Below are 16,047 nucleotides of genomic sequence, written 5' to 3'. Positions count from 1 at the left end.
TTCTCTGTTATCAGAGGTCGCTATGAGACTACTTTTCTGTTATCAGAGGTCGCTATGAGACTACTTCTCTGTTATCAGAGGTCGCTATGAGACTACTTTTCTGTTATCAGAGGTCGCTATGAGACTCCTCTGGTGTCAGAGGTCGCTATGAGACTCCTCTGGTGTCGCGTCCGCCTCTCTCTCCCTCTCTCCGTTCTATGCTGGGGATAGTTTTCCATGCTGATGGGAATGTGGGCACACTTGTTCATACTGCATTATTCAACTTAGTCAAATTTCAGGAATTGATTATTTGGAAAATCCCTCTGAAAATGGTAATGAAATATTGACACGATCGCTTTCCTGGTTCATTTCTCTCTCATTAATTATGCATAGTAAGTGGCTGTGCAATGCTGTGCGGTGGACCTCCCTGAGTAGGGTACAGCACTGCACAGCATCCACCCCTTCTTCCTGAGCCTCACATGTTCAATAAGGTCTATAGAAACTAATGGATGTCACCATTAAGCACTTAAATTACCTGTATCATTCATTTCATTTAAATTATCTAAATATAAAGATAATGTCACGGTGCTGGGGAATATTGGGGTGTGTGTGTCTGTTATTGTATATGTGTGTGTGTGTGTGTGTCTGTTATTGTACATAAGTGTATGTGTGAGAGAGAGAAAAAATAATAAAACTACAGTTCCTTTGTTTCCAGGGTTTCCCACACAAAACATCACACTCTCACACTCAAAGGATCATCGACTACTCAATCACAACATTAAAAACAATAAACAGCATAAGGTATTTATGTGCACATCAACAAGTTCTTTGTTTTAATTGTTTGTTTGTATACATTAGCATTTCACCAATAATTCAGTCAGATTTTCCTGGATGTCTTATTTTGCCTTAAGAAACATGAACCCCAGTATTTGGCTTGTGGCTAAATGAATGCTTGTCGTTGATCAATTTGTGATCAATTTATGTGATTAAAATGCATGAATATCTGCAAAGGTTTCCAGCGTTAAAGAGACCATATTTGACAGGATTACATTTAAATGTAGATCAAATCATGACCAAATTTACCCCAGATTACTGGCTCTCTGACCATTACCCAGACCTTTCCTTCGTCTTGCGCTCCACCTGGTGGTTGGTTAGCAAAACTGCCATACCAACAGGAACGCAGAGGTTTCAAATAACTGCTGAGACCGGAGGTCTTTACGATTTATCAGTCCGAGCATTACTTTTTTTATTTAATGTGGGCCCAATATTTTATATCAAAGTTTAGACCAACATCTGATCATTTCTTGCCTTCAAGTAACGGAGACCTCGATTTAATTTGTGCCCTGGCTCTGCATAGACCGTTCTTGTGCGTTATGGCGCACCCTACTGTTCGAATAGAGGCATGACCTCAAAGCACTGAGAGGTACACCAAATTATCTGGTCCTTACCGCAGATCCAGTGGATCTGCGTTTAATCCGCCAGTATCACGGAGGTTTTACAGATTCATTCAGACAGATCTGAAAAGCCAAAGTCATTACCGTTGTCGGACTAAGACAAAATGATGACACCATTACCCTTATTATCATTGCCCCACATTGTCCTTGCTGTCAAATAGTCGAAATAATATAATGAAATGTAAATAAATAATGTAATAAAATGAAAACACAAACAATCAAATTCAGGGGTGAGCACGGGCAGTTAAGGGGGTTTGTGCTTAAGATGAAAAATCAACCAGTTATTAGAGAGTTTATGAGACTTATGATACTTATAAGGTACCGCTGACACGGCTTAAGTAATGACCTATCCCATGGCCTATCAATGAAGGTGTGGATCAAGCTAAATAGGCTATTTACCTTATATCATCAGCCAATGGCTACTTCCGACTAGTGCTGAACAAGAAAAGGAGGCATATTAGCACAATTCCATAGGATACAGATCAAAGTTAGGCTTAATCCATATGTGTTATGTTTTAGCCTATTTATTTTTGTTTTTTTGTTATTTTTGTTATATTGTTTGATAAAGGAAATAATCGTGACGAGTTGCTGTCACTCGTTCTGTTTGAGGTGGCTACTTTTTCCCCGCTTGTCTTCTTGGTTCATTGCACGCAATGCTGGAATAGAGTTTCAATACTGATGAGCAGTACCGTGCGCTGCCGCTACCAGTTTCATCAATGAAAAGCAAGACATACGTCGATGGTGCGCCAGGGGGTTCGATATGCGTTAACTGTGGTTGCCAAGGCGAGTTGAATGGCGCAGGCTAGTGCAGTCTTGCAAATTAATCAACGGGGGGGGCTTTAAAAAAATGCCCAGCGAAATTGGCATTTATGTTGTTCGAGGTCAGAAGGGCAGGTGTTTGAGCACCACCCGTGTTTTATCTGTGCCAAAAAATCACTGCTTGTAGCCTAGGCCTAGTCATCTGACATTTTACACTAAATCTGCGTTGGAATTCTTTGTTCAACGTGCATTAATAATTCTTGTCACCCAGTGCATCGCAGTGGTGGTCATCAGTCCATAGACGTATGCTGAAATAATTCTGGAAAAGTTCTGGAAAGCTTTCCACGGTGAGGTGCGTGAAAAGCTTTGTCAATGAGAACCTCTTATAGCCTTTTGACACTCACACGAAACCATAGATATTATACCATTATGAGCAGTAGCTGGTTAATGTGAATTTGCCTTCTTGTGTTAGCTATCTCAGGAGCCGCGAGCTCCTTGCATACTCCCTGTCGCGAGCCAAAGCCTTCTCTACCAAACCCACATTCAGTTCGGTTCTGTGGATAAACCATCTCCTCCGAGCCGTTAATGACTGTGAGCTCATGACGCCTTCCAGCCTAGATTACCGGGACTTATTCAACCGGAGCTCAAACGAGGGCGCGTCATGAGGAGATAGTGTTAAAAAAAAGAGAAAGAAACTAGTCCCACCACATTGCTGTCAGGGTTTTAACTGTGAGCGGGCTCGGACGTGTCTACCCTCACAGAGATTATAACACCAGGCGTCTAGCAGGTGACGGCTGGCGCGTGTATTAACAGCTAGGCAGTTCTCCAGTGCAGCTCATTCGCATGTTTAAACACGGTCCGTTAACCTGTCGAACCCCATCAGCGCTTTAACTCTAAATCTGTTAGAAGGAAGGTTCCGGATATCTGTAGTAAAGTAATAAGTTTAGATAAAAAAGTAAAACAAAAAATGACTAGAACTGTAGGCAGGGCCGGAGTGGGGCCACTTTTCAGCACTGGAGTTTTAGGCCCAAGACCGGCCCACTTTTTTAGTGGTGGTGGAAATTGGATAAATAAGGCAACATTTCAGCTCTTATCCTGTAGTTTTTATTATAGGCTACCAATATTCCACTATTCCACAAGGATAGGTTGATAAGTTAACAAAAACAGGAAGGAAGAAATAAAGCATTTCAAATGTATCCCACAATTCCACTAAGAGGCATATTGAACTACTGTATTTTCTGCATGGGTCAGAGCTATCGTGTTATTGTTTGGTGATTTGCTCCTTTACTACACCCACTTCTTTGCAAACAAGGCATATTTGATCATGTAGCCTACTGCTGTCATATAGCGTACTGTTCTTTCTTACATAAAATAACTTTAATTCATGGTTAACTCTATTATCCTTTATACTTGTCCCTGTAGTCATAGCTAATTTCGGGCTCATCATTTTCAGCGGGGGACTGGCTGATCTGCTGCTCAGAGGCTACTTTTGTTATTAGGCCTAGGCTACTGCATACACAGATGACAGAGACTTGCAATATTTGCAAAGTCTATGAATCGCCATATTGGATGATACAAAAAGGCTAATATTTTAATTCATTTAATATGTTGCTTGCGAATAGGTTGACAACGCTACAACGTCCAGTATTAGCCCAATAATTACGCCACTGTGCGCCGCATGGCTATCTCTCTTTACCAGTTGCCATTTATGTCTGTCCTCTTCAAAAAAAATCTGGAAGCTTGACACATTTGACAGCATTTCCCTCCAATACTTTTCGTCTTTTTTACCTGGCCTTTTCAGTTCCTCATGGCCTCTTTCTACCATCCATCCTCCCTGACGCTTCACTACGGTAGGGCCGGCCCGGCTGGTGGTATCTGAGAAAACTTTTTAGGAAAGACGGGCTATATGGACCCAACCAATTAACTCTTCTTGGGAGGGGAGAACAATCCATGCAGAGGCTGCGGTGTTAGGCATAGAATGTGTGTAGCCAACTTTAAGAGAAGATAGATTAACGTGGCAAATGTCAATATTTTTCCCTCGACCGGCCCAAAAGTGAAGCGGCCCACCGGGAATTCTCCCGATTCTCCCGATTACCCACTCCGGGCCTGACTGTAGGCTATTTACTGTTTCCTCAGCTTGGGGAGATTGTGGTAGATACCCACTGCAGCACTGATCCAATAATCAAGCACTCCTCAACATCCAGCACACACACACACACACAAACAAACAAACAAACACGTTTTGGAAGGATGGCATGTTCACCATCAGCAATTTTCATTGAAGATGGGTTTAATAAATCATCTGCATTTAGGTATTAATTTACCTGTCTGTATATAAAGCAGTCATAATGATGCCTCAAAACAATCAACACCTTTTTCTTTTACATGTGGGAACAGCAGCTCTTGGTAACTCCTCCATGGGCGATTGCTATTACATTAATTATACTTAATGCTACGTTATACCAATATTCCAAGATCATATACACTTGCCACCCTCTATTTTGCATGCAATGCTTATTGAAACCAGCTCTGTAATCTGTATGACTTTTAGCAAGGCAGAAGGATTCCTCTCAGAGCCACAGAGAGGGCTCTTATTGCTCCCAGTCCCTCTGCAATCAACAGTGCCTGCTGGGAAAGACAATCTCAGAGTGGCAACAGGGGATTGGTCAGCAGATTGATTGTGTTCCTGTCAGTCAACCAATTAATCGGCAGGTAGAATCTATGTTTTGGATATTGCCCATTTTCACATTGCATTCTTATCCCAACAACCACAAAATGGGGCAAATGTCTGTTTTTTTATTTACACTGTATGCCATATTGAGAGTTGCTTGAGTCTGTAGATCGATGACATTTTCTCACTTAATCTAAGATCTAAGGACAGAAAAAAAAAACACATTTATTAGTTATACAAGTCCAGAAATGACACGTTCATGCCCATTCATTTTGTACATGCACACTTCAAAGGTAAACATTTAACAGATTGTGGTTTTGTTTCTGTTGTTGTTTGTGTCTTTTTGTAAATACACCCCTGGTTGTTGGCTACAGGAAGTACCTCTACTGCAATCACTCCCGGTAGCCATAGTGGTAGTAGACGTCCTTGTAGTGGCACTGACTTCCGGTGGTTCTTTCCTTGGATAAGAAGAATTAGCAACCCTGTGCTGTGCCTCTGGCTGGTGGAGTGTGTGTGTGTGTTACCTGCTGGCCGGTGGAGTGTGGGTGCTAAGAGTGTGTGTGTGTTTGTGTGTGTATGTTACCTACTGTAACTGTAGTCTCAGGGTCTCAGGCCGGTGGAGAGGGGTGCTAAGAGTGTGTGTGTGTGTTAACCTGCTGTAGTTCCAGGCCGGTGGAGTGTGTGTGTGTTTGTGTGTGTGTGTGTGTGTGTGTGTGTGTGTGTGCGTGCGCGTGTTACCTGCTGTAGTCCCAGGCCGGTGGATTGCGGGTGCTAAGAGTGTGGTGTGATCTAACTCTGTGCTGATGCTCCTGTCACTCTCACTACTAAGCTAAAGCACTATGCCCCCAAAGAGTTACAGCCTGACTGTGTCAGCTGTTCTCCCTCTCTGTTGCTTTCTCTCTCTCTCTCTCTCTATCTCTGTCTGTCTGTCTGTCTCACTCTCACTCTCACTCACTCATGTGCACACACACACACCACGCAAACAACCATAACCAGCATGGTGTCCAAATATGCATTCAGTTACATACACATACTGTATATACACACACACACATACGAAGAGAGAGAGATAGAGAGACCATTAGCACAGTATCCTTACACATAAAATCGTCAAAACAATCATTTTCATCAAAACTTCTTTACTCACACACCATATCCCTGCAGTCACACAACTCAAACACATACACACAGCCTTCAAACATGTGTACACACATACACATACACACACACACACACACACACACACAGAGATCACATCACACATCACCAGGGCATTAGCGATTCCTCTGTGTTGCAGCACAACACGCCCTCCGTGTGGAGGCCCTAATCGATTCTGGAGAGAAAACATCTAAGATGTTTCTTTTTAATAAAACTTCAGAAAGCAGGAAGCGTGCGAGTCATGAAATTTGCCCCGGTTACTATCGTTCACACGCTCCCTCTCCCTGTTCCCCTCCATCTCTCTCTCTCTCTCTCTCTCTCTCTCTCTCTCTCTCTTTTTCTCTCCCCTTTCCTCTCCACCTCTCTCTTTCTCTCTCTCTATTTCTCTCTCTCTCCCTCCCTCTTCTCTGAGCATGCCTGCGGCGACAAGCACTGCCTCTGCCCTATTCTACAGTCTTCAAAGCTCAAGCATATCAGATGGGGAGGGCCTCCTGTCTCTCGCGTGCACACACGCATACACACGCACACAAACACACACGCTTTTGCACAGTCAAACACTCTTTAAGCCAAACACTACACAATCAATCTAAATGCTCTCTGACTACAGCGTCCACCCCATCGCCAGTCTCAGCCTTATCCTGCCCCCTCTCTCTCTTCCCAAATAGACTGCCCCCCCCTCTCTCCCTTTCCCAATTAGACTGCCCAGTTAATGGGGAAAACTGGAATATGGGGAGCAGTACTGAATGATGAGCGTTGGCAATATTGGAAGAAGGAGGAGGACCTCTGGGAGCTCTGCACTATCTCTTAGAGAATTGGTTTAGTGCAATCAAAACACCTCAGAAGTGCTGGTGGATTACATTTATTGTACCAAGTGGAGATGGACTCAAGGGAGGTGGAGCTGGTTCAGGCTGGCTAGAGAGCTATGGAAGGACCATGGTGGAGAAGTAGAGGGAAAATATGAGGACCTTGAGCTTTTGGTTTGAGGATGCAAAACCTTAATATCTTGTCAAGTTCCAAGATCCACCATAATATACAATATAGTAGAGAATGCTGCAAAGATTAGAATGGAAATCAATTTAGCAAATAAGCAGTATTCACTGTTTAGAGTTTTAGTTTTCACAGCTACTTCACCTGTGCTGAAGTGAAATGAAGGCTAAATCACGGACTCTCTTCCACACACGTGATAAATCGTCCAAATACATGTTAACACATTCAGTCTATAAACCAACAAAAGTCTCCGATCTGTTGAGTTAGTTGCGTTTCCATGGTGCAGAGAGAGCGCGCGCTAATCCTCTCCGCGCTGCTCTTGACCCGCCACCACATGTGGCGTCTCCGCATTAGGTGAGCACGAGAATGCGGGAGGTCACTGCTGCTTGACCCCACGCACAGCCTGCTGCATCAGGATTGGACCGTATCCCGCCCCTGCGTGGACACACAGACACCCTCCCCCAGATGAGGCTGGAGAGGCGTTCGGGTGTGGTATGGAGCCTATAACCGATGTTCGCAATTTATTTAGTATCTTGGGTAGAGGAATTTATCGATGTACCTGCGCTTGGAATAGCACGTTTTTGTTTGTTACGTGTCTTTTCTTGTTGGTTGTTTTTGTATCGTGTAGTTTCAAGTGGATGTTAACTTTTAAATCAGTGCACATTCAAAGGCAGAGTGTGCAGATTAATTTTGTGAGTGATCAGGATAAAGCATTGGATATTATAGACTACATGATCTAGATGTGTCTAAATGATCTTAAACGTTGGTTGAAACAAAGCATTCGAAAGTGCAATTTATATACCGATGAATGCATGAATTTGATTGAATTTTTTGATAGTTTAGGCACATAGTCGTTAGAAATGTTACAAAAAAAAGATTAGAACGAGTATTGGCACAATGTTCTTTTTTTTTATATACTCTGCACCCAAATTACTTTTTTTCCATGCGTCTAGGCTAGCCTAGCCTATATGACGCATGATCTATCCCCCTGACTCGGACATCAATGTGATATTCTAAAGCCAACACTCTCCCTGGTATTTGAACACTCATGGTCCTTAATAGGGAGTCCACAGACCGAGGGGGAAGCACTATGAGTGAATCTGTGTTTTGTTCATTATTTCGGCTAGTCGTGCGGAAAATTACGGAAATCCACATTTATCTTGACATGCATATCTTCATATAGATGTAATTTGTCTTTTCCTAATATGTTCACCTTTGGCTGTCATTTAAAATAACAACATATTTGCACAGTAATATTTGTCACAGTGTTCGGGTGGGTATTTAAGTCTTTGTCTTGCAGATTAACAATATCCCATGTACTATTTCGTCTATTTCATTTGACGTGCCACAGTCATCACTTCCATTGTCTCACACAGAATGACCCAACGTAGCAAATGTGGTCGTGATCATGCAATGAATTTTAATAGGCGAGTTGAACGGGCTTCTGACTGTGTAGTTTATGTAACTAGTCTTGTTTCAGACACATCATAAACATTAGATATGGCCTGTGGTTTTAAATTAGCTTTATGACCCAACATGTCCAGCATTTAGGCTATTTATAGGCTACATTTATGTGATGTTTACAAAGTTTAATGGTCTAGCAACGGAGAAACCCCTCAATGAAAATCTAAATGACCTGTTGTTAAGCATTTTTACTGTTACAATGTGCATAAAATTCTTCATGCAATACGGGCACTAGCAATTACATTGCTATGTCTGTAAAATAATATTGTACTCACAACCACGTCGAATAATAAAGTAGAGAATATCAACTGCAACGTAAAACCATATGCTTAAGCGGCCATAATCTCTTTGTGAAAGTCGGGAACAGTTGCATTTTCTTTCAGGTGTGTTCAGAGTCTGGTAATAAATGCATCAAAATAGTAATTTCAAACAATTATATTTTATTTGAGTCTTACTGAAGTTCATGGCTATATACCAAAAAACATTTCAGGTCTATTTTATACTTATCTATCTATCTAGTACAAACGCAATACAGACATAGCCTACCATTTTTTTCCGAGTAATGAAAAAAATCGCCAGATCCATCCATTGTTTACAAAACAATCAGTGTCATTTCCTTTACACTGAACTGTAAGTAAATCCTTCAGTGAATTTTTTTTTACCTCCCGGCTGTTTTCTTCTGTCCATAAAGAGAACCCGAGAGAGAGAGAGGGAGAGAGAGGAGACGTGCGGCCTTTTGGGCGGCCTCGGGCTGACTGAAGGTCCCATGTCCTGCTCCCGTGGGCCGTGGCTGGCGGTGTTTATTGGGATGTGTATTGAGACGCAGACTTCAGATATCAACCCGGTCAGTCGGTGAGTTCCTCTCACTTTTCCGACCGAAGGAGTCTCACGGAATGGCACGGGCCTGTGGGTGTGTATTAGATGTTTAATTTATGACTGTGACTGGGGCACATGACTGTTGTAAAAATGTGGCGCTTGAAGAAACAATTACGAGTATGGAGTTTAAGATCTCCTCAAGCTGTGAAAAACAGCAACTCAATTTACACTATAGACACACAGAGCCGCCATGCATAAAATATTTTAAGACTGCAATGGAATTATAATTATTGTTATTTTAATCATTACTTTATTAGTCCTCTTCTGTAAGGCTTTAGCTAAAGCAAATACTTCTTTCACACATGTGTATTCGCCTTGTTTACGTTGACTAATTAGCCATACAGTGTAAGCTACATTGAGTTACAAAGTTAATAGGCTTTTAAACCGAATGAAAGGTGATTGCAAGTCATTGTCAGGAAAGTTGACGTGCCTACTCACCAGGTAGCCTACCACAGCCTTTAGTAGGGAATAGTTGGCCAGTGTTTCAGACGATGGTACGGCTTCTCTGCCATCCTAACACCGTTTCAACATGACTTGTTCAACAGTAGTGAGATCACAGAGGCACACGAACACACACGCATACGTACCCACCCGCACCGTCCCCGGGCTACATACCTCTCATTGTTTGTGCAAACTTGTGAATTGCATTTTCTCGGTGCCTTAGCGTTGTTTTCGTTTGCTACAAACGCACCAGTGCAAATAATGATGGACTAGCGCACTCAACAAACACACTGTCTAGACAAACCTACAATAGCGTATCCGTTCTGTTTCCAACTGAAGCAGTGAAAAGGGAGTAAAATGGATAATTTTCTATACCAGCTTGTAATTATTATTATGATTATGACTATTTATTTATTTATTTATTTATTTGCATCTACATTGGTTTACCATTATGCAAACACATCGTTCCACATTATGACTAGCTATAATGATAGAATAGGCCTATTTGATTGCATTTCCATTTCAGTCAAACAGTTGCTCACTGATATTTACTTACACTCAACCCAAGCACTGCTGCACTTGGTGGGTCACGAACTTACTTTGTAAGCGTCAGTAATTCCGTGCGTAAACATACCCATAGCCAACAAACTAATGGCTAATTAAAGTCCTATTATGAGTACATTATGACATCCTTCAGCAGTAACACACTTGGCTCTACTTGAAAATTCAATCCAGTAAAGGAGATCTACGAAGAGAAATTTCTGGAATATTTTTCTATCTCCTTTATCAAGCCCTTTGTTCCCTTATGTTCCTTCCACTCTCCGGCTAAACCTGCTTGAGCGAGCGGCTGCTTCATCCATGTGTGGCCCGCGCTACTTATGCTTATTCCAGTGTTATTTCAAGCCTCGCTGATCACTTGGAGTCCTTGCTCAATCAGACATGTATATTCTGTGGCTAATCTGCGCGGGACGTCTCGCCCTCCTAGGCGCGTGCATCCCGCGTCTAGCCTATGTGTATTGAAGGGGTTCATTGTTTTCCTAATAGATTAGAGTCACCTACGGCTCGTAATGGAACAGAAACAGACAACCTTACTCGAATAAAGTTGACCGCCCACGTAAATATTGCCATAGATACTTGTTCTAACACCAAAGAAACCGGCAGCCAAACTTGTAAAACAGTTTAGAACAATATATTTACTTCCATTAAATAAAACACAATAGTTTATTATTTTTGGGATGTTGAAAAAACGAAACAAAATTCGGTACCAAATAGTATACACAGAGAAAACCCATTTTCAGCGACATTTGTGTCGTATTACCCAAGTTCTCTAATCTAAATCCATATTCACACAGACATTTAATAATACATTTGTAATATGTTAACACACGAGTGGTGCGTTTAGTATGTACATTCCCTTGTTTGCAAGCAAAACATTATTCCTTTTTAGTTTTTTTTTTTCCTCACATGCGGTGTTAAATTGAATCTTGAAAGGTATGGAGAGCTAGAGCATTCTCTTCTACAAACTGGAGATGATAATTAGATATATATTATATACAGCCATTCAGTCAATCAGTGTCCCAAATCCGAAATGTCAAAAGGATAAACTTTATAAAATAAAGTATCCTAAATTCTGCACACTCCGGTGTAGGACAACAAAAAATACTCATTAGAAAATGGCTAATTAATTACTTCCGACAAAAGTTTGAAATTCCGTAGGGATATCGCTTGCTTTAGTGGTTTAGTCTTTTAGTGCTCCTTTTGTTGAAAGAAAATCAAAAAGTAGTCCCTCCTTCCTGTGATGCTGGGCTTGGGAAGTCACCGATAGTTAGACCGGTCTATCCACAGCGTACTGGCACGCGCTGAGGTTGGAGGCCGGGTTCTGAACACTGGCATATCCAAAACTCGAATGCTGCTTTGCCTTCAGTCTCAGGCTAGCCAGACTGGAGTTGCAAGTGTCCCGATACACGTAGGGAGGCGTCGGCGGAGCGTATGGGCACGCCGGCGTGGGGACTCCCGAATTCAGAGCTTGGTTGCTAAGGTTGTTCAAGTTGTTGAGACTGTTGAGACTGGATCCCGGCACTCCAGTCACCGAAGGGACCATACTGGATGTCATACTCATGGAGGAGATGGAGTTTGGGGGGGAGAACATGGTCTGCGAGGAGAGGGGATTGACATTCATGGAATTGAAGAAAGGGAAGCTTTTGGTGGAAAGGGAAGCGGACGTGAGGCCCTTGGCGGCCCAGTTGTTGTATGTGTAGCCAGGGTACATGTCGTCGTAGGGCTGCATGAGTCCGTTGAACTGAGGGCCGAAGCCGTTCTTGCAAAGCTCTGCTTGTTGATTCCTCTCCCGTTTTCTCCACTTTGCTCTGCGATTTTTGAACCACACCTGCAAAAGAAATTACGGTAAATGGGAGTATTTGATTTGAATCGGTCAAAGAGGTGAGGAAAATTATTTTGTTGGAACGAGAATTTAGAGAAATTATTTAATTTACAATGACATTTAAACTGTTCCAAAAGTAAAAATATATATATGCAGTGCATTCTTGTACATCGAGATAATATTTTACGTATTTGGTCCAAATGGCTGATAATGCAACGTTCAATAAAATAAAGCAATAAACCTGTCTCGTGGGCACCACATTTAAGCTCCCCCATATAAATAAATAAATAAATAAAAGGAAACGTGTTTTCATATTTGTTTTCCTTGCATTTCCACAGAAATAGCGAGTTCATCATTGCACACACGGCCTGTGCTTTATGAATTATGCAAAAGGTTTGCTTTTGCATAATCTTGTTTGATGTAGGCCAACAACTAGGCCCCCAGGTTGTGGTCTTGTGCCTGCCCGCCTATTTTAAAATGCTCTAGTGGTCCTGAGCGGTTTTATAAGTCTACTAATTGGGTCATTTTGTGTTTTCAATCCAACACTTCATCCCTTGGCGTCAAGTGTCACGAGGTCATTTCACGGCTGCTTCGTCTCTGGATGTGTATGCCCGTAGAGGCGGAGACCGCGTGCGCTGACCTTAAAGTGTACAACACGAGAATGACAATCACAAAATCCGAGCTTTGCACCTCTTTCACAGCGACCAACGAGTGGCTTTAAAGCGATATGTCATCGTTGGCGCGTCACTTGTGTTGATTGCAAAACATTTCTGTTGCGCTCTAATTGGCCTTTACCTAACAATGACAGGACACGGCTCACTGTCGGACTCGGAGCACTAGCAGCTTTGCTCTGTTTTTCTGCCTACTGACAACCCTGCGTTTATTATGTTGCTCAGCCAACAGACATCGCTGGAACGTGCATGTCACGTCATCTAAAGTTCAAGTATCGTTTTTTTGTTTTGTTTTAACCAAGAGACACGTGTAATAGCCTCTCGAAATTAAAATATGTTGTTACTCAATTAGGTTACACGTGTCCAAAATAAAAATAAAAAACAGAAAAGAAAAATAACGAATTGAAAAAACGTAATACACAAGACATAATGTCCAAGTAAGTGTTATATTATCATTGTTGGTAACCATCACCATTATTGTCCTTGTCTGTGATTATTTGGCATAGGCTACTTATAAGCCGGCTGAGCTTAGCGGGCCTTTAAAAATCTGCTGTTTTCTGTTAGAAATTTGAGGATGACTACATTTTTGTAGGTTTACTTACCCGCACTCTGGCCTCTGTGAGATTCGTCCAGACAGCGATCTCCTCCCGCGTTGACATGTCCGGGTAGCGGTTCCGCTGGAAGGTGGCCTCGAGCTCCTGGAGCTGCTGGCTAGTGAAATGTGTGCGCTGTCGTCGCTGCCGCTTCTTCTTGGACGGGTCATCGGAGGAGTCGTCATTTTTACTCTGACTTTTTTCTTTTTCTAAACAGAAACAAAAATAAATTAATTCAATGTGATTGCCTCGAATTTGGCTTTAGATTTCTAGAATTCTGCAACAGCGCATTGAATAAATAATTAAATGAATGCATTTAATTCCATAAAACTCATATTTCGACTCGTATTTGAAACAATTTAAACATCACTCGTATGTTTTAAAAAGCTATTTATTGTGCAAATTTACGCATGCTTTTGTTTGACTGAGTGTTAAATCTGTTGGTAATGTACTGCACCTCTACTATTCAGAGACATTGTAAATCAGTTGCTAAGGAATCCTTTCCCAATCAATTAGCCTCCCGTGGCTGGAGTTCAGTATTCACTCGTAACACAGCGCCAAAAGGAATGCAATGGAGCCGTGCGGTCAGGTAAACAGCTACAATCCCCGTAAAATCGTAACACACACATAAAACCGAAAATAAACAAACAGCTGCTCCATTAAGTGCACAAACACAATCACACACACATACTAACGCACCCTCAAACACACCCTAGTGTGTAGACCCGTTCTCTCCTTCTCTCTCCCTCACACACACACACACAGACACACACATACACACACAAACACAAACGCACACATGCGCGCGGACACACGCAGACGGCCGTTCGCTCTTGTGCGCATATTGAGCCCTGTTTGCACTCGGTACTCTGTTACTTCCTCGGATAGTGAATAGTATATGATTATAGGGAGCCATCTTTTGTTTGTCGTGATCCCAACGGTGTATAAAGGACCCCTTGACCGCCTCTCCGTTTGCGAAGCATCCACGACAGCAGACAGCTCTTACCTACGGATTCTGGACTAGAACTGTCCGAGACGGTGTGCACCTCTAGCCGGTGCTTGGTGTCCACCGACCGCTGCAACGGCTGCAGAGTTGAAGCCATCGCAAGTGGCGTGTGGTGTAGGGAAGTGAGTTTATTCCCGGAGATATGGTGGTGGTGTAGGTGTTCCAAAGTCAGCGGATCCTTCATAGAGTTCATCGATAAGGGTGCCAAGGCAGAAATGATTCCCCGACTGATCCCACCACGCAAGCGGAAAAAACAGCAGTTGAAGAAGCGTCCGGAGAGTTGAGGGTGATGAGGTTTACAAGCTGCGTCGCTCCTCTTTCAATTATCTCGTAAAGCAACTCTCTGCTCAGATGGCTTAATGTGTCTTAAAATAAGTCCTCTATGAGCCGCGTCGGAGGAAAGGAAAGGCTTTCGCTCGAAGCCGGAGCAAACAGATATCTCGGCTTGATATCGCTAGCAAGGAGTACCAGAGTGACAGGGACAGGTAGGTGATATTATATCCACGGTTACACACACACTATCTCTGCCTCGCACACACACATACACATACTACGGTGCTCGACGATCATTTCAGCTGTTCGTCGTACCCAGTTTGTCCAACAGAGGCTCTCTCCATACCCTGACGTCACGAAAGATCCTCCTACTTCTTGACAGACCATCAAAGCCAATACGACGGAAAGAAGAGAACACGGCCCGTGTGCTCACGAGTACTATGTGTATTTTTCCTTCGCCGTGAAAACATGTAAAAAGAGATCGGACACAGTGTACCCTAGCCTCATTTGAGAAAGCATGAACACGGTCCATAGCTACAGTCTTAACGCAAACATTCTAGACACGGGCTTGTGTGACGGCACTGAGAAAATGGTAATTGGTATCACCCTCTTACTCGGATAAACTACTCCGGGCACAGCTTTGCATTAATTATCTGAAGTTTCAAATTGAAGCCAAAGCATGCGCATCCACACCCCACTGTGTTTCCCCTTAAAACAAGGCATCATAAGCATTTGTATAAGGATATTATAATGGTGACATCAGTCGTAATTTCACTATGTATGCGAAAGGCTCGCGGCTCAATTAACCAACAACCTTGTCACCTGAGAGATAAAATCAACCCATGATGATGATTATTGCAAATTACTTCGATAAAGATTAGGCTACAAAGTCAAACTTCTTGTAGATTGTCGCTTCAACCTAGTTGCTCTTTACAGACTAGAAAAGTAGCACACGTTGAAAAAGTTGTGAGGCCATTTATTAGGCTCTGGGTCAATCACGACAAGTGTCTGCCATTTTGTAAAATATGAAGCGATGTGTTCCTGTCAGTTGAGGGACAAATTAATGACACTTCCTGTCTTTATCTGCCACTTAAATGACGCGTTTTATCTGCGCTATGTTGAGGTACCTCGTTGGGAACCAGGGCTCTTCTATTTGGAGTGGTTTTTAATCTGATAAGACGCTCATTTGCTTAAGAATTTTAAACGGAGGCTTTCAATGACGTCCAGGTCTATTCTCAGCGACATTTTTTCTCAAATGTTCTGGTTCTAGCCCTCTGCATAGGAAATAGCCCATGCTACTATCCCATGACAAATTAATCCTTTATTTGCACTCTT

The 16,047-nt window shown here is 42.5% G+C and overlaps 1 protein-coding gene across 1 annotated transcript; it reads right to left on the bottom strand.

Annotated features, from left to right (window-relative positions):
• Positions 1-11,034: 11,034 nt before the first annotated feature.
• Positions 11,035-14,951, bottom strand: pitx2 (paired-like homeodomain 2). The gene is made up of 3 exons (XM_076288193.1): positions 14,440-14,951; positions 13,443-13,642; positions 11,035-12,175 (listed from the first exon to the last, which is right to left on the bottom strand). The coding sequence occupies exons 1-3, from the start codon at positions 14,630-14,632 to the stop codon at positions 11,615-11,617; spliced, it is 954 nt and encodes a 317-aa protein (XP_076144308.1). The 5' UTR covers positions 14,633-14,951; the 3' UTR covers positions 11,035-11,614.
• Between the last annotated feature and the right edge of the window lie 1,096 nt (positions 14,952-16,047).

Source organism: Alosa pseudoharengus, unplaced genomic scaffold, assembly GCF_046254945.1.
Source record: "Alosa pseudoharengus isolate Yale_2024_CS ecotype anadromous, Long Island Sound unplaced genomic scaffold, YU_APseudo_1.1 YU_APseudo_1.1_scf_16, whole genome shotgun sequence".
Taxonomy (NCBI): Eukaryota; Metazoa; Chordata; class Actinopteri; order Clupeiformes; family Clupeidae; genus Alosa; species Alosa pseudoharengus.
This window is presented reverse-complemented; position numbering and strand designations above follow the sequence as displayed.